The sequence below is a fragment of the Balearica regulorum genome, chromosome 16, assembly GCF_011004875.1.
Source record: "Balearica regulorum gibbericeps isolate bBalReg1 chromosome 16, bBalReg1.pri, whole genome shotgun sequence".
In the NCBI taxonomy this organism is placed as follows: Eukaryota; Metazoa; Chordata; class Aves; order Gruiformes; family Gruidae; genus Balearica; species Balearica regulorum.
Genome location: NC_046199.1, coordinates 133408 through 148234, shown reverse-complemented (window position 1 = coordinate 148234; position 14827 = coordinate 133408). Strand labels below are relative to the sequence as shown.

The 14827-nt window shown below is 45.5% G+C and overlaps 1 protein-coding gene across 9 annotated transcripts in view; it reads left to right on the top strand.

Moving 5' to 3' along the window:
• Positions 1 to 14827, top strand: part of CPNE1 (copine 1) — a 45272-nt gene that overhangs the window by 26679 nt on the left and 3766 nt on the right. For 4 of the 9 annotated variants that reach the window (XM_075769129.1, XM_075769130.1, XM_075769128.1 and 1 more), the window contains 13 exons: positions 1457 to 1585; positions 2127 to 2306; positions 3062 to 3136; positions 3331 to 3402; positions 4074 to 4157; positions 4611 to 4700; positions 10360 to 10458; positions 11656 to 11742; positions 11844 to 11903; positions 12160 to 12293; positions 12931 to 12985; positions 13064 to 13115; positions 14483 to 14637. In XM_075769129.1, coding sequence (XP_075625244.1) covers positions 1457 to 1585; positions 2127 to 2306; positions 3062 to 3136; positions 3331 to 3402; positions 4074 to 4157; positions 4611 to 4700; positions 10360 to 10458; positions 11656 to 11742; positions 11844 to 11903; positions 12160 to 12293; positions 12931 to 12985; positions 13064 to 13115; positions 14483 to 14637 — 1272 coding nt within the window. The remainder of the gene's footprint in view (positions 1 to 1456; positions 1586 to 2126; positions 2307 to 3061; positions 3137 to 3330; positions 3403 to 4073; positions 4158 to 4610; positions 4701 to 10359; positions 10459 to 11655; positions 11743 to 11843; positions 11904 to 12159; positions 12294 to 12930; positions 12986 to 13063; positions 13116 to 14482; positions 14638 to 14827) is intronic. The other 5 variants (XM_075769134.1, XM_075769132.1, XM_075769136.1 and 2 more) reach the window with 3 other exon arrangements.

The following is a 14827-nucleotide window of genomic DNA, read 5'->3' as shown; positions in this document are numbered from 1 at the left end:
CAACGGGTGTCATACAGCTGTGTACAGTTGTTGGTAGAGCTTCAGGCTGTGCAGATGTGAGAGATGTAAGCTGGTCTGGTGGAATGGTATGTGTAGGTAAGGAAAACACCTGATACCAGTGACTTTTAGGAGGAATGTATTTATTAAAGGCCATGGTTTATTTTGTGAATCTTACTTGGGGTTGAAGCCAACTGAAGTGGAGGGTGGGCGGCTCTATCTAGTAGTTTGAACAGTTGACCACACTACTTCAGACTAGCCTCTCTGAAAATGCCGGTGTTAAAGCAGATGATGACGACGACCTTAGTAGAAAGCTGAACAATGATCCTCTTTGCCTGAAGCTTTGCTAATTCTTACTGAGCGCCATTTTTGTCCTGCTGCCATCACTGGAGCATCCGAGTGCCATGCAATAGCATATAAAGTGATATCATTATCTGTCTGGGTAGATTGCAGACAGGGAGGCCTAAAGGATTAAACATTGTGCAATAAAAGCTCATCTCATAATTGAGATAAATATTTGCACCCTGCAAGTATGAGAAAGCCAGGTACTAAGATATTAGAAAGAGCAAACAATTATTTCCTTATTTTCCGAACTCTGAAGGGGCTTCTCTGTGCAATCCTCACGTTTAAAGTACTTGTTAGAGCTCTCAAGGTGTCCGATCTCTTGAGTGTTTTGGTGCTTGAAGGCTTATCTTTGAATTAAGTTCTGAGAATTATAGCCGTTCCGTGGAGTGTCTGCAGTTTGCTATGTAATAAAATCTAGTTACCACCGTGTTAGTTTTTTCCGAAGGCAGCACTGTGAGGAAAGGGGCGCTGTGGGTCCCTGAGGGGGGGCGGGGGCGGGCCGGGGCTCTGTGGAGCGGCTCTCACAGCTCTTCCTCCGCCTGAGCAACTTCAGCCTCTTCCGTTGCTGCGGCCGCGGGCAGGGTGAGGTGAAAGGCTGTGGGAGCATCTGCACAGGGCGGCCCCTCGGCTTCAGGAATGGTTTAATCATCGTGACAACCCGCGCCGGGGTCGTTAACAGCCCCTGTCCCCTGGGGCGAGCAGGGCGGCAGGGAGAGGCGCGGTGCAGAGAAAGGGCCCTTTACTCCCGTGCCTGACTCCCTACAGCCCGCCGGCGGGGAGCGGCGGGCAGAGCCCGAGAGAAACACGCGCATAAAAGAGGCGGAGGTGAAGGCGGCGGGGGCCGGGCCGCGGTCGGCGCTCTGCAGCGCGGGAGTCGCGCTCCTCCCCCCCTGCCGGGGCTCCGGCCGCGGGCGCAGGAAGGGGCCGGGGCTCCCGCCGCCGTCCGGCCGTGGCGGCGCTGCGGCCGCGCCCCGCGCAGCCCCGCCCGGCACCTGGCCCGGCCCCGCCCTCCGGCCGCGCGCGCCGCCGGGAGCAGCGGGAGGCGCGGGGAGCGGCGGTGCGGGAAGGCGCCGGTCTGCCCCTCTGACCCTCCGCCCCTCTGCTCTGCCCGCAGATGGCGGGGTGCGTGTCCAGGGTGGAGCTGTCCGTGTCCTGCCGGAGCCTCCTCGACAGGGACCTGGGCTCCAGGTCGGATCCCCTCTGCGTCTTGCTGCAGGACGTGGGCGGCGGGCAGTGGGCCGAGGTAAGGGTGGGCGTCAGCCCCTGCTGGAACGTCCCTGTTTCCATCCCGTTGGTTTTCCTAGTGAGTGCATGATTTGTTTAATTCATATTTGTGTTTGATGAGCAGTCCCCGATGTCCACGCTCTGTTGGGAGTTTTACGTTCACGGGTTTCGTTAATTGCTCGTACGTTTGCTTAGAGTTGCGTCAAGATGTTTGTTTGCCTGTTGCAAGATGGCCTGTCCTCTTTCCTTTACCCCAGAGCACGCACTCCAGAATACGGTGTTTCACCAGCCTTTCCCCCCCCCCCCCCCCCTAATTTTCAGAATTTTCCCATACAGTAACATTTATTATCTGATGCACTTTCCTTTCTTGGCAAGCCGCCAGTCAGCCTGGTGGCAGTGGCCTGGTTTGTCACCGAGCACGAAGCACCGTCAGGGGTGCGTAGCCCAGCCGGTGCCTGTGTTTAACCAGCGCAGAGCCCCGGGGGCACAGATTAAAAGCTGTGTGGGAGAAAGCGTGGTTCTTACTCATCATTAATGGCTTTGCTTCTGCGTTTGTGCAGTTAGATCGCACAGAGAGGATCAAGAACTGCCAAAACCCTGAATTCTGCAAGAAACTGATTGTGGACTACTACTTTGAGAAAGTGCAGAAGCTGAAATTTGGCGTGTATGATATTGATAACAAGTCCTTTGATTTAAATGACGATGACTACCTTGGAGGGGTCGAGTGCACGCTGGGACAGGTATGTGTAGAGCTGTGTTAAGTTATCTACAGAAGAGCAGCAAGTGTTGGGTTCATTATGAAAAATGGGGTGAAAGGCTGCTTTATAAAAGGCTTTGACACTTTCAAATTTGAAAACGTCTTGTTGAACAGGTTGGTTTGCATTACTATTGAACATAGTTAGAAAAAATCATTGCGTCAGTCATAAAGCGAAGGTTAGAAACGTGTGAGTCTGCAATTCATTGCTTAACTTGGGAGGCGATTGTAGCATGAAGGCAGTCTGGGAGTCAGGAAGGCATGGTGCCTGGAGAGCTCCAATGGAGTTTCCTTCACACAAAGTGATCGTCAGGCAGTAAATTTGGGGGAATAAGGTTGAGATTCCATATTAATTTCCTGAGGAGAGGTTGGTATAGCTAGGTCGAGAAGAAAAGCGGGGTTTGTGTTATTAAAGAAAGACTTGATAAAGTCTCTTCTGATTCTTAATAGCTTTTTGGCTGCTTGTGATGAAAATGCCTCTTGTGTCTCAGGGATAGCAAAAATAGGAGGCTAAAATTAAGTTTGGAGACATATTAGTGGGTACTGTTTTGTGGATAGCAAGAGAAGATAATTTTCAGACTGTTCGGCCATTCAGGAGCACAAATTGTTGGCTGTTGCTGTTGGAAATGCATATAAATCCTTTTTAGATCTTTTAGGAGAGTTTGAAAATTTTACTCCTGAAGAGTAATTCTTTGTTCTTTGTCTGACTTGATATTTATATTATTTGTCTTTCAACCTTAGGTTGTGTCCAGCTCTGTGTTCACCCGACCGCTAGAATTGAAGCAGGGAAAGCCAGCAGGAAAGGGCACCATTACGGTAAATAATGTTTTTCTCATTCTTTCATGTGTTGTCTGGGACAAAGCAACATTTCTACTTTTCTGTCATTATATCTTTAAATGCTACACGTGTAGAGGAAAAATAGATATTTATAACTACAGTTTCTTTCATGGACAAAGTACAAGCAAAACTGGGTTAATTTTTGGTTTTTTTTTTAAATTTCTGTGGAACAGATTTCAGCAGAGGAGATTAAAGATACCAGGGTTGTGTACTTGGAAATTGAAGCCCGAAACTTGGACAAAAAGGTACTGATTTTTTTTTTTTAAATTATAATATATGCTTGTGTGATATCTCCAGTTGGTGCCTTTTGGCCAGGAATCTCTCTATGTGCAGACATTCAACTAAGCTAGGTAATCCATGGATGAAAAAAGGCTTACTGTGTTTTGTTACTCACAGTGAAGTAAACTGGAGACATAGTTTCCTGTTGAAAACCAGTGTCAAACCAGAAACTCAACTGCCAGGTACAGGTTTTGGGGGACTTTTTTGGCTTTGGAATATTCTGCATATTAATACAGTTCCAATTACATAATTGTCTCTGATGAATATTGTAGCTGTGAACTGAGCTTTCTGTAATGTTATTAAAGAAGAAAAGGTGGAAATTTAGGTATGCTGCCTTGATGTTATTTTAAGCCAAAGACCAATCAGTGATTTAGTGACCTCACTGCTCAGTCAGCAAAATGACATCATTTATAGTGACAAAAATGGTCTGAGGAGGCGGTCTTGGAATCAGAGCTGATAAATTCTGATGACTTAGAAAGTGCAGCAGTTTAAAAGAGAAAAGTAAAAGAGAGGAAGACAAATGTATGGTTTGTTTGACTTTCTGCTTTATTTGAAGCACTGTGTACTGATTAGCCAGCTCTTCTCATCCAAGTGAAATACAGGAGGCTGATTACTTCTGTTGTGTTTTTGTTTGCAGGATTTCCTAGGTAAATCGGATCCGTTTTTGGAGTTTTACAAGCAGAGTGATGCTGGAACGTGGCAGCTGGTGTACAGATCAGAGGTAGTATTTCTACGCTAATGTTTTTCTTGAGTTGACCAGACAGCTTACTCCTACCAAAGGTGGGAGTCACGCTCCTGGACATGCTTTGCACTAGTTCTGCAATGAAAGTTGTCTTGTATCCTAAAACAAAAAAAAAGGGGGGATTCTGCTCACTAACCTGGCAGAAGATTAAACTTTTATTTGCTGCCTGGTGACTGGATTAAGCTGGCTTAGTGAAGGGTCACCAGAGTGGCAGGACTCTCCTCCCTTTACGTGGTGATGAGCTGTTAGGTTGGCTCGGCTCTAAAACTTAACTTTACCTTGAACTTCAAGCTTTTATTTCTTACAGAGCTTTTGCTTGGCTGTCCATGTCAGGGTTGAACTGACTGAGGCTGTTAGCTGTGCAGAACTCTCATATTATGTTTCTTAGTGACTCGCATGCCTCCTGTGACATTACGCTCTAATTTTTTTAAGGTGATTAAGAACAACTTGAGTCCATGCTGGAGGAAGTTCAGTGTTCCCTTGCAGACATTCTGTGGTGGAGATTTTAATAAACCTATCAAGGTAGAGCCTTCAGAAATTCTCTTTGTTATAAATAATCCAATCTCTGTTGATGTTGACTATGACTTATCAGGTTGTCTAGTCATATTTAAATTTTTAGATTGCCTTTCTAGAATAGTAGCGTGGCAGATAAATGATTATATGTCTATTAAGTATGAAGTCTGTATTAAAACATCATGAGTTATCAAGTTGAGAAGTCAGGAAATGCAGAAGTGACACACTTTCTAATGATTAGTCATAAGAAGAAATATAACTGATTTTTTCACTATTCTGGCCAGGGTTTCAGGTTGGGTTTTGGTGGGGGGTTTTGTTGCCTTTTTAAATTGTGACTTTCTAGCACTGTTTCTAAGTTAACTGAGAAGCTCATATATGATGGACCAGCTTGAGTGCTTTAGGATACTGACATAGAGAGGACCTTAACGCATCTGTCACGTTCATCCGTTCATGAGTGTGGTGGGTTGACCCTGGCTGAGGGCCAGGTGCCCACCAGAGCCGCTCTATCACTCCCCTCTTTCATTAGACAGGGGAGAAAAGGTACAATGAAAAAAAACTTATGGGTCGAGATAAGGACAGGGAGAGATCATTCTCTAATTATCATCACGAGCAAAACAGACCGAACTTAGAGAGGGAATTCATCTTATTTATTACTAAGCAAAACAGAGTAGAGGAATGAGAAAATAAAACCAAATCTTAAAACACCTCCCCTCACCCCTCCCATCTTCCCGGGCTCAACTTCACTCCCGGCTTCAACCTCCTCCCCCCCTCAGTGGAACAGGGGGACGGGGAGTGGGGGTTACGGTCAGTTCCTCACGCGGTGTTTCTGCCGCTTCTTCATCCTCAGGGGGAGGACTCATCGTTCCCCTGCTGCAGCGTGGGGTCCCTCTCACGGGAGACAGTCCTTCACGGCCTTCTCCAACGTGAGTCTCCTCCATGGGGTGCAGACCTTCAGGAGCAGACTGCTCCAGCATGGGTCCCCCACGGGGTCACAAGTCCTGCCAGCAAACCTGCTCTGGTGTGGGCTCCTCTCTCCACGGGTCCACAGGTCCTGCCAGGAGCTTGCTCCAGCGTGGGCTTCCCACGGGGCCACAGCCTCCTTCAGGTGCCTCCACCTGCTCCGGCGTGGGGTCCTCCAGGGGCTGCAGGTGGAATCTCTACACCCCCTCATCCTCCCTCCATGGGCTGCAGGGGGACAGCCTGCTTCACCATGGTCTTCACCACGGGCTGCAGGGGGATCTTGCTGCGGCGCCTGGAGCACCTCCTGCCCCTCCTTCTGCACTGACCTTGGTGTCTGCAGATGTTCTTACATCTTCTCACTCCTCTCTCTGGCTGCAAAAGCGCTCTCTAACTGTTTTTGTCTTTCTTAAATATGTTATCACAGAGGTGCTGATGGCCTTGGCCAGCGGCGGGTCTGTCTTGGAGCCGGCTGGCATTGGCTCTGTCAGACACAGGGGAAGCTTCTAGCAGCTTCTCACAGAAGCCACCCCTGTAGCCCCCCCGCTACCAAAACCTTGCCACGCAAAACCAACACATTCCACCCCTCGCCTCTGTGAATCACATATTTAAGAATTATCTTTAAAATATACATTCAACACAAAACTTCACAAACACTAATCACATCAACAAAGAAAAAGAAAAAGAATTCCCCACACCAAAATCAAAACAACACTATCACAACACCAAACAAGAGTGGACAATCTACACACAAAATCTACCTCTAGTCCCTTCACCACTATATCACTCTCAAGTTACGTTCAGTCAATGTTTTGCCCGTTACCTCTTCCAATTACTATCCTTATCTCGATTTTCTCATGCCCCACGTTGGGTGCCAAAAAGGACTGTGATGGGTTGACCCTGGCTGGGGGCCAGGTGCCCACCAGAGCCGCTCTATCACTCGCCTCCTCAGCAAGGCAGGGAGGGGAGAAAGGAAGGTGGAGAAAAACAACCCCAAACTCGTGGGTCGAGATGAAGGCAGTTTAATGTAGCTAAAGCAAAAAGCCGCGCACGGAAGCAAAGCAAAAAGCAAAGATTATTCTCTACTTCCCATCAGCAGGCGATGTCCGGCCACTTCCTGGGAAGCAGGGCTTCAGTAAGCGTGCCCCTTACTCCGGAAGACAAACATTGTAAAAAAAAACCCAAACAACGCATGCCCCCGCCCTGTTCCTCCCCCTATTCTCAGTTTCTTATTGCTGAGCAGACGTCATATGGTATGGAATATCCCTTTGGTCAGTTTGGGTCAGCTGTCCTAGCTGTGTCCCCTCCCAAGATCTTGCCCACCCCTAGCCTGCTGCTGGGGAAAAAGAAATGTTGGAAAGACAGCCTTGATGTGTGCTGGCACTGCTCAGTAGTAGCCAAAACACTGGTGTGTTATCAACAGTTTGCTAGCTACCAATACACAGCACAGCACCATGAGGGCTGCTGTGGGGAGAATTAACTCCATCTCAGCCAGACCCAATACAATGAGATTGGCAGGCTTGTCCTGACTCTTTTTCAGTCTATTCCAACTAGAAATTTGGTTTTGAGTCAGAACTGCGATTCATCATATACAAGACCACAAGGAATAATTCTCTGGTCCTGGCTTATGGAGGTGACAGCAGAACAACAACATCTTTTACTGAGTTCCTACAAAAGAAAACCTGATAGCAAATTACTGTGTTAATTTCTCTTGTAAGCAATGCATCAATAATGTAAAGGCATTTAAATCCATAGACAGTTCTACCTCTCTCTGCTTATCCAACTCCTGAACACTTTCTGTTTACAGAATTTTCCTGCCTTATCCTGTCTGTGAAGAAAACTTGCGCTGGAAGTTTGATCTGACAGGTTTAGCAAAAAGCATGCATGCTGATGTTTTTACTTGTGCAGCATGGCAGGTCCAAAGAATTACTGAGATTATTAACCTGGAAATAGGTGCTCAGGTGTGCTGGGCTTCTTGATACGTGGCAATGTTCTAAGTGGTGTTCATGAGCTTTTATTGTTGGGGAATCAACAGTCCTAGGTCAGAAAGAAATCTGCTTGGTCCAAAAGTGAGCAGCAGGTGTGGAAAGGAGATGGTAAGGAGATGTGTGTTATTGTTTGTCAAAATGGACCTGAAACTGCACGGTTTACACATTCTGTTATGTGAGGCTATATCTGCTGTAGTTGAAATATATTTATTTGTGTGGTCGGTTGGTTGGTTTGTTTGTGTTGGTTGGTTTGGTTTTTTGTTCTGGTTTGGGGGTTTTTTGTTTGTTTTCCAGAAGCTTTCTGTGCTTTGGAATTCACTTTGGAATTACCTGCTTTTTAAAAAGGATGGGTTTTTGCTACTAGTTCCTTTCAGCCAAATTTCTTGATGCACGTGCAAATAATCTATTAAGTTTCACAACACAGCTGTGAAAAAGGATTTATACTGTTCTTGTACTTAACAAGTTAGAGAAGACAGAAAGGGGAATCCAGGCTGGGGAATGCAGTCAGAAGTTTCATTAGCAGCATTAAAGAATGTAATACTGCACTAGTGTTTTATTTTTCATCTGGCATTTGCTGCTCTGAACTTCTTGGCTGAGGCTTCCAAAAATTTATATAGGAGCAATTACGTGTGAAATAAGGGTAGTCAGTGAAGGGAGAACTCCTCCTGCTTCCGCACAGTGGCAACAGCCGTTTTGATGCATCCCCCAAAACATCAGCTTTGCCAGTTATGTGTGAGGATTAGGTACTGAATATGCACGTGAACATAAATCTTTTGATCAAATTAACAACGCTACCTAAAATTTCAGTAATTCTTTCTTCATTGTGATGCAGAGTGATGTTCTCCTTGTTCTGTTAAGAACAGCTCAGATTTTGACACAGCCTAATGTTCTTGACAGTTTCGTTAAAAATAGGGGCAAATGAAAGTAGCATCGCTCTCCCATAGTAATTTAAATGGAAATAGCAAATGTGAAATTTGTGGGTGTTGGTATTGGGACTAAAGCTGCTGCTCCACGTGTTTGATGGCATATACATAAAGGCAAATCCATTTTCTGTGAATTTTGAAAGTTCCTCCTGTAGATGAAAGAGGCCTTTTACCAGCTGACTGTATTCCAAGGCTCATAACGAATATTGGATAGTTCATTTGCAAAGAAACAAATTTTCAGTAAATAACTATATACGGTGTCCTGCAGTATTGCTAGCAGGATTTTGTTTGGAGCAGCACCGCTCTTTGGGCTGCATACAGTGAATCTTGGCCAGTTGTAGAAAACTCTTGTAAAAAGAGGTTTGTTTTGAGCTGTATCATGCTGCAAACTAGTAACAAAACTGGTCCTAAATGCAATTTTATTGGCGAGGGGAGAGGCGGTGTGTGGCGGTGGCAGCTGCTCAGCTCTCTGCAGCTCTCCGGGTGTGTTGGTGGGAAGTGGACCCTGCGCCAGGAGTCTGCACTCTGGCCCTGCATGGGAGCCTCCTTCCCTGCCATAACCCGGCCGCTTTTGGGTGGTGGCTAAACGTCAGAACTGCTGAGAGGGGCAGAGTGGGTTCAGGCAGGAGAGCGCGAGTTGCTTTGTGGTGGAGCGCGCAGAGGAGAGAAGCGGAAAGGCGGTGGGTTGGGAAGGATAAAGGCGGGGGGAAGGGGATCTGGTTTTCCCATGAGGAGACTGAAGGATGACAAGGTGCTTCCCATTTACATGGCTAGATTAGGCTGCTAATCAGCTGGCTTTTACTGATAGCAGTGGAAGATGCCTGGTGGATCACAGTAGTCCTGAAAGAACCCTGTCTCAAACTCATATATGCAGCCATTGAATTCGGCATCCTTATTGAGGTGTTACCCATCTTGTCGCTTTGTCCCGAGGAGAAAGCTGTCCCTGTGGTTTATACTGGAGTAACATCAGGTTCTTGCCTGCCAAAGGCAGGTCTTGGAATGAGAGAGCTTTCCAATCTGTGTAGCTTGTGAACTTCGGTGGGGGAGGAAGCAGCTGATCACAAATGGTTCCTTGCTTGACTGCTTCGGGAATTACTGGTGTTCTGCAGTCATTGGTATTGCGTGTGTTATAAATGCTTCTCGTAGTTGATTCTGTAGGGAACTGTTGACAATATACGTCTTACTGTGTTTGCTCTAAGCTGTAGGTGTTAGCATATGTTTATTTTTAAATGCATTGCTCTTTTGCGTTATCTAGTTCTGAAGCTTTCATGCTGATGTAAATGTGACTGGTTATTAATTTAGTATAAGTTGATTGGTATAAGATGCAGAAAAAGACAGTGCTCTGTGGAAATTGCAATTTCTTTGTAAATTGATGGTATTGCTGGGCAGAAGAAAAGAGTATATTCAGGAAGTGCTTAGATAACAAACTTTTGATTGCTTCTTCCCATTACCTCAGTTGCATGTCTTGTCTGGAATGATCTCGTATCTTGGCTGTGAAATGTTAGGGTTTTTGGTGGGGTTTTTTGTTTTCTCTTTTTTAATCTCTGGTGTTTAAACTGGGAAAAGCTTTTAATTAAAACTTTCACTGCACATACATAAATGGGTGAGCAATCAAACATCTTCCTTTTTCTGAGATTTGCTCAGGTGTGTCTCTTACTGTGAGGTTTCAGTTTGGGACACAGATGACACCGCCAGTTCAGATGTGACGGAGAGTTTGCTGCATCACTACCAAGCTGTCGGAAGCATGAGCCCATGTCCCTAATGCAGTACATCTGCCCATTGCTCTCCCTTCCCTTTCAGGTACAGTGCGCCGATCACGACAGCGACGGCTCGCATGACTTGATAGGCACTTTTGAAACTACCCTGACTGGGCTGCAGGAAGCAGGTGACGGCTCTCCGGTGAGCTTTCTCAATCCCCTGCTAACTTAGTCCATAATTCAGTCTTTCACAAATCCTTTTTAATATTGACCTCAGATATATTTTTAGTTGTTGCCTCCAAAAGTTAATTTTACTGTCTGTATCTTTGTGTTACTAAGCCAACATCTGGGAAGAACAAAACCTGGTGTGGGAATTACATTGCTCTGTTTTCCTTTGGTACCTTTGCCATTCCTATTCCTAAAGACATCCTTGAGCCCATTGTCTGCTGACCACCAGCTGCTTTTCCCAGCAGTTCAGCTTGCTTTTGCCTCTGCTGAGTCAAGGGGAAATAAAAGGTCTTGTTCATGCTTTAACAGATGAGTCCAGAGGTAGGGCTTGTCTCAGATGATGTTTCTGCTTGAGCTGGTCACCCTCACGAGTGCTCTGGTCACCTTTCTAGCTCACGGAGAGAAGCAGTGCTTCCATGGGGCACTCTTCTTACCTTGTCTTGGGCATCCAGTTTAGAGTATGTTGAATCATTTGCTGGTGGTGCGGGTTTCTCTCTGTTGTCTGCAATGAAAATCTGAACTTCTGTTCTTACGGAGCTGTCTTCGTCTGAATTCACACAGATGAATCTGCACACAGGACATAGCCTAGGACTGCTTCCATTCGCCAGCCAACTTGATTTCTGTGGTTGTAATCCTAAAGCTGGTGGAAGATTCTTGCTGTTTTCCATAGATAGTATGAAATCGGAACTGATGCGAGTGAAACAGAACAGTGAAACGCTGCCATTGGAACCTGTGACCTAGGCTTTTTTGCCTCCCTCACCCCGAGATTTTGCCTCCTTGTCTTCTGTTTGAGTGTGTTCCCTTCCTGTAACCGAAAAAGAACCTGATGACATGAAGAGAAATGCTCATATTTGTGATGGACTTTTTTCCCTCTGATACAACGACACTGTTCCATGATTGCATACACTGTAACAGTTACATTGCTGAGGAGAATTTTCTGCGTTCTTTCCTTGTGTGTTGCCTAGTGCTGGTAGCAAAGGCATCCAATTTAACTCACCAGATAGCAGCCAGAGTAATTGCAAACTTTTTTAAAAATGAGTTTCGGAATTCTGCCAGATATTTGGGTAATTCTGAAATTGTGTGATGTCTGACACTGTTCTATTTCAATAATTTGCCCTGCTGTAAATGCAGGTATTTTGGAACTTGCTTCTTGCATGCTTGCTTTCTGCAGGTGGAATTTGAATGCATTCATCCTGAGAAAAAACAAAAGAAAAAGAGCTACAAAAACTCTGGCATTATTAGGATAAAATCCTGCAAGGTAGGAATATTTTTGTTAGTTTTTGGCTTTTTTATTTTCTGATCATAATGAAATCTGTTCCTGTGGGGAGGAGGTGTAACACTGTCTGTCTCTTCCTCTAGATTGAGAGAGATTATTCGTTTCTGGACTACGTCATGGGAGGCTGTCAGATTAACTTCACAGTGAGTTGTTTCCCCACTGCACATCTTGGTAGATGACAAGACAAGAACAATGAAGTTGTGACTAGTTCTTTTGTTTGTAGTGTGCATGCCTGCAAATGCAGTGTGACTTTACAGTGATGAAGACTGCAAAAACCAAATGATACTCTATTTTTACTTCTTGTGATCAAGTAGCAACTTTAATGGAACTAGGGTTAGTTCTTCTCATTTACTTACGGTGACGCATCAGTGACTTGCTGTCATCATCTTGATTGATTAGGTGGGTGTAGACTTCACTGGCTCCAACGGAGATCCCAGGTCACCAGATTCTCTTCACTACATCAGCCCAGACGGGATAAATGAGTACCTGATTGCCATCTGGAGTGTGGGAAGTGTAGTCCAGGATTATGACACGTATGTGATGATCTTAACTGATCTAGCCACTGCATCAAAAATGTGTCACAGCAGTGTCAGTGCTCAAGGCTAATAGCTTGTTCCAGAGCTGTAACGTTTGTGTGACTGAGGTGCTGCCTTTCCTCGGGAGATCCTTTCAGGAGCTGCTACTGCTTCCTCCTGCTTCTGTCACTGCCAGGGAGGGCAGTGGCAGCCCTTTGTAATTTGGCATATTTGCATGATTTGTCCCTCCAGGTCTGCCCTTCTGTGGCCCTGGGTAATGCTGCTTTAGCTGGTCACTAATCCCTCGTTGCTGGTGGTGCATTTCAAACGTGAATGCCCTGTTTGATTCAATGGGAACACATTTGTCAGCTCTGTCCTTTAGCCAGGCTGTGGTTGGGTTGGCTTTTCTCTTGCTACTTCAAAAGCTCCTGAGAGTCCTGTGGGGTGCTGTGCTGAAAGTAATTCTGAAATTGTTAAGCCCAAGCCTGCAACCCTTGGTCAACTGGTGGCTGGCTGTGGGGAGCTAGATGGCGTCTGCATTCCTTGTGGCAGGAATTGAACCTTGGTCTCCAGCTGCTCTCTGGGAATGAAACAGAATAGTGAGTTACTAAAGAACTGCTCTTTCTCATTTCTTGTTGTTGCCCTTTCTCTCCAGGGACAAGCTGTTTCCTGCGTTTGGGTTTGGAGCTCAGGTTCCTCCTAGCTGGCAGGTAGGGCCTTCACAACACTGGGCAGTTGCTCTGTCTGCATCTACATTCCCTAATGGTTTGTAATGTCCCCTCTCCTAGGTGTCTCATGAGTTTGCTTTGAACTTCAATCCCAGCAACCCTTATTGTCAAGGTGAGGACACCTCTTTATTAACATTTCTCTGAGAGGGACCGATGTTTGAAGTGGTGTGTTTCTTTCAAAACCTGTGAAAAACAGATGCAGCACCAAAACATGCAGCAAACCAGATTTACTCTCCCCTGGATGCTAACAAGAGTATGTGCGTGTTGATGCAGACTTCTGTGCGATCTGTGTAAGCTCCAGTGAACAGATCTAGGTTTAACTTGATTGTGAGTCTGTGCTGAAGCTGTTGTTGCTGCAGCCTGGTTACTGCTGGTATGTTATAGGTGGCAGTGGATTGGGACCAGCAATGTGCCTGTGCTGGTCATGCTTCCAGAGCGACTGTCCACTAAGGCTGTTAGAGACCATGGTTACTTCATCAGCAATGTGTATATGTTTGAATGTTATCCTTTAAAGGGTTGTCATAAAAGCTTATTTTCTTTACAACCATCTTCTCTAGTGGAGATTGTTTCAGCTTTTTTTAGTGGCTGCTCTCTAAACTGGATTATGACCTTTTAGGACTAAGAACTCTCTCAGCATGCAGTGACAGAATTGTTCTTGAACAAGCTTTTTAAACTCAGTTCAGTTTTTCCTCTCTGGTCTAAGGCCAACAAAAAATCGAATCTGAGATTCATGTTAAAATCCAAGCATTTCCTTCGTCAGTTCAGCATTGTCTGCCTCACTGGGATCTGTGTCTTTGCCCTTTAAGGGTCCCTGTGCAGTAGTTACCACACTAAAGCTGGCATGGTGGACAATGCAAGCAGCAGCGGCAAATGAAGGTACATTGATACTAGTCAGGAATAGGCCAGTTTGGATGGATCCACAGAAGAATATGCACCATTTAAAACCAGACTTTTAAAATAAATTTGTCTAGTTAACCTGAGAAAAGCTTCGTGCATAGAAAAAACCTTAGGGATTGCTGTTTCTGTTACAGAAATGTTTGAATCCTGAATCAGGGATCTTTGTCTAACTTTCACGCAATGATATATAAAAAGTTACTGTTCCAGAGAGCTTTTGACCTTGATGTCTAAATAGACTATAAGCAATTAACAGGGCAAATTGGATGACAAGGTAGAAAGAACAAGGTAAAGGTAGTCATTGGCATGTGTTCACTGGGCTATTTTTCCCGTGACTTCCATGAGCTTTGTGATGTTAGAGGCATGAAGAGTAATGTGAAGAATGTAGAATGGGGGATAAATCTGCAAATCCTGTCTCTGCAGATGTTCACTGGTTTCAGCCCCATGCTTTGTATTATATCTGCTGTTATCCTGCTGCTTATTTGTCCTTTAGGAGTTCACAGCTATGTGAGAGTTATTATTTGTTTGCTCTACTATTTAGTAGTACTTAAAATTTCTGGAGGAGTCATGAGGCTCTTCTGGCCGCTTGCCTTCCTTGTGTTACAGGGATCCAAGGAATAGTGGATGCCTACCGCCAGATCCTTCCTCACATCCGACTCTATGGGCCAACCAATTTCTCTCCCATTATAAACCACGTGGCAAGGTTTGCAGCACACTCGGCACAACAAGGAACCGCCTCAGTGAGTGCATGTCCTTTCCTGTGGGTCTGCGTTGGGTTGAAGTTTCTGTTTTCCATATTCATGATGGGATAGAATGGAATGGTAAAGTGATGTTGTCTTCCTGCCTTAGGATCCCAAGTCTGGTTCTCTCCTACCAGCCTATGGAGAGGACACCGGTCCTCTCTTGGTACATACTGATATGAACCTGCAC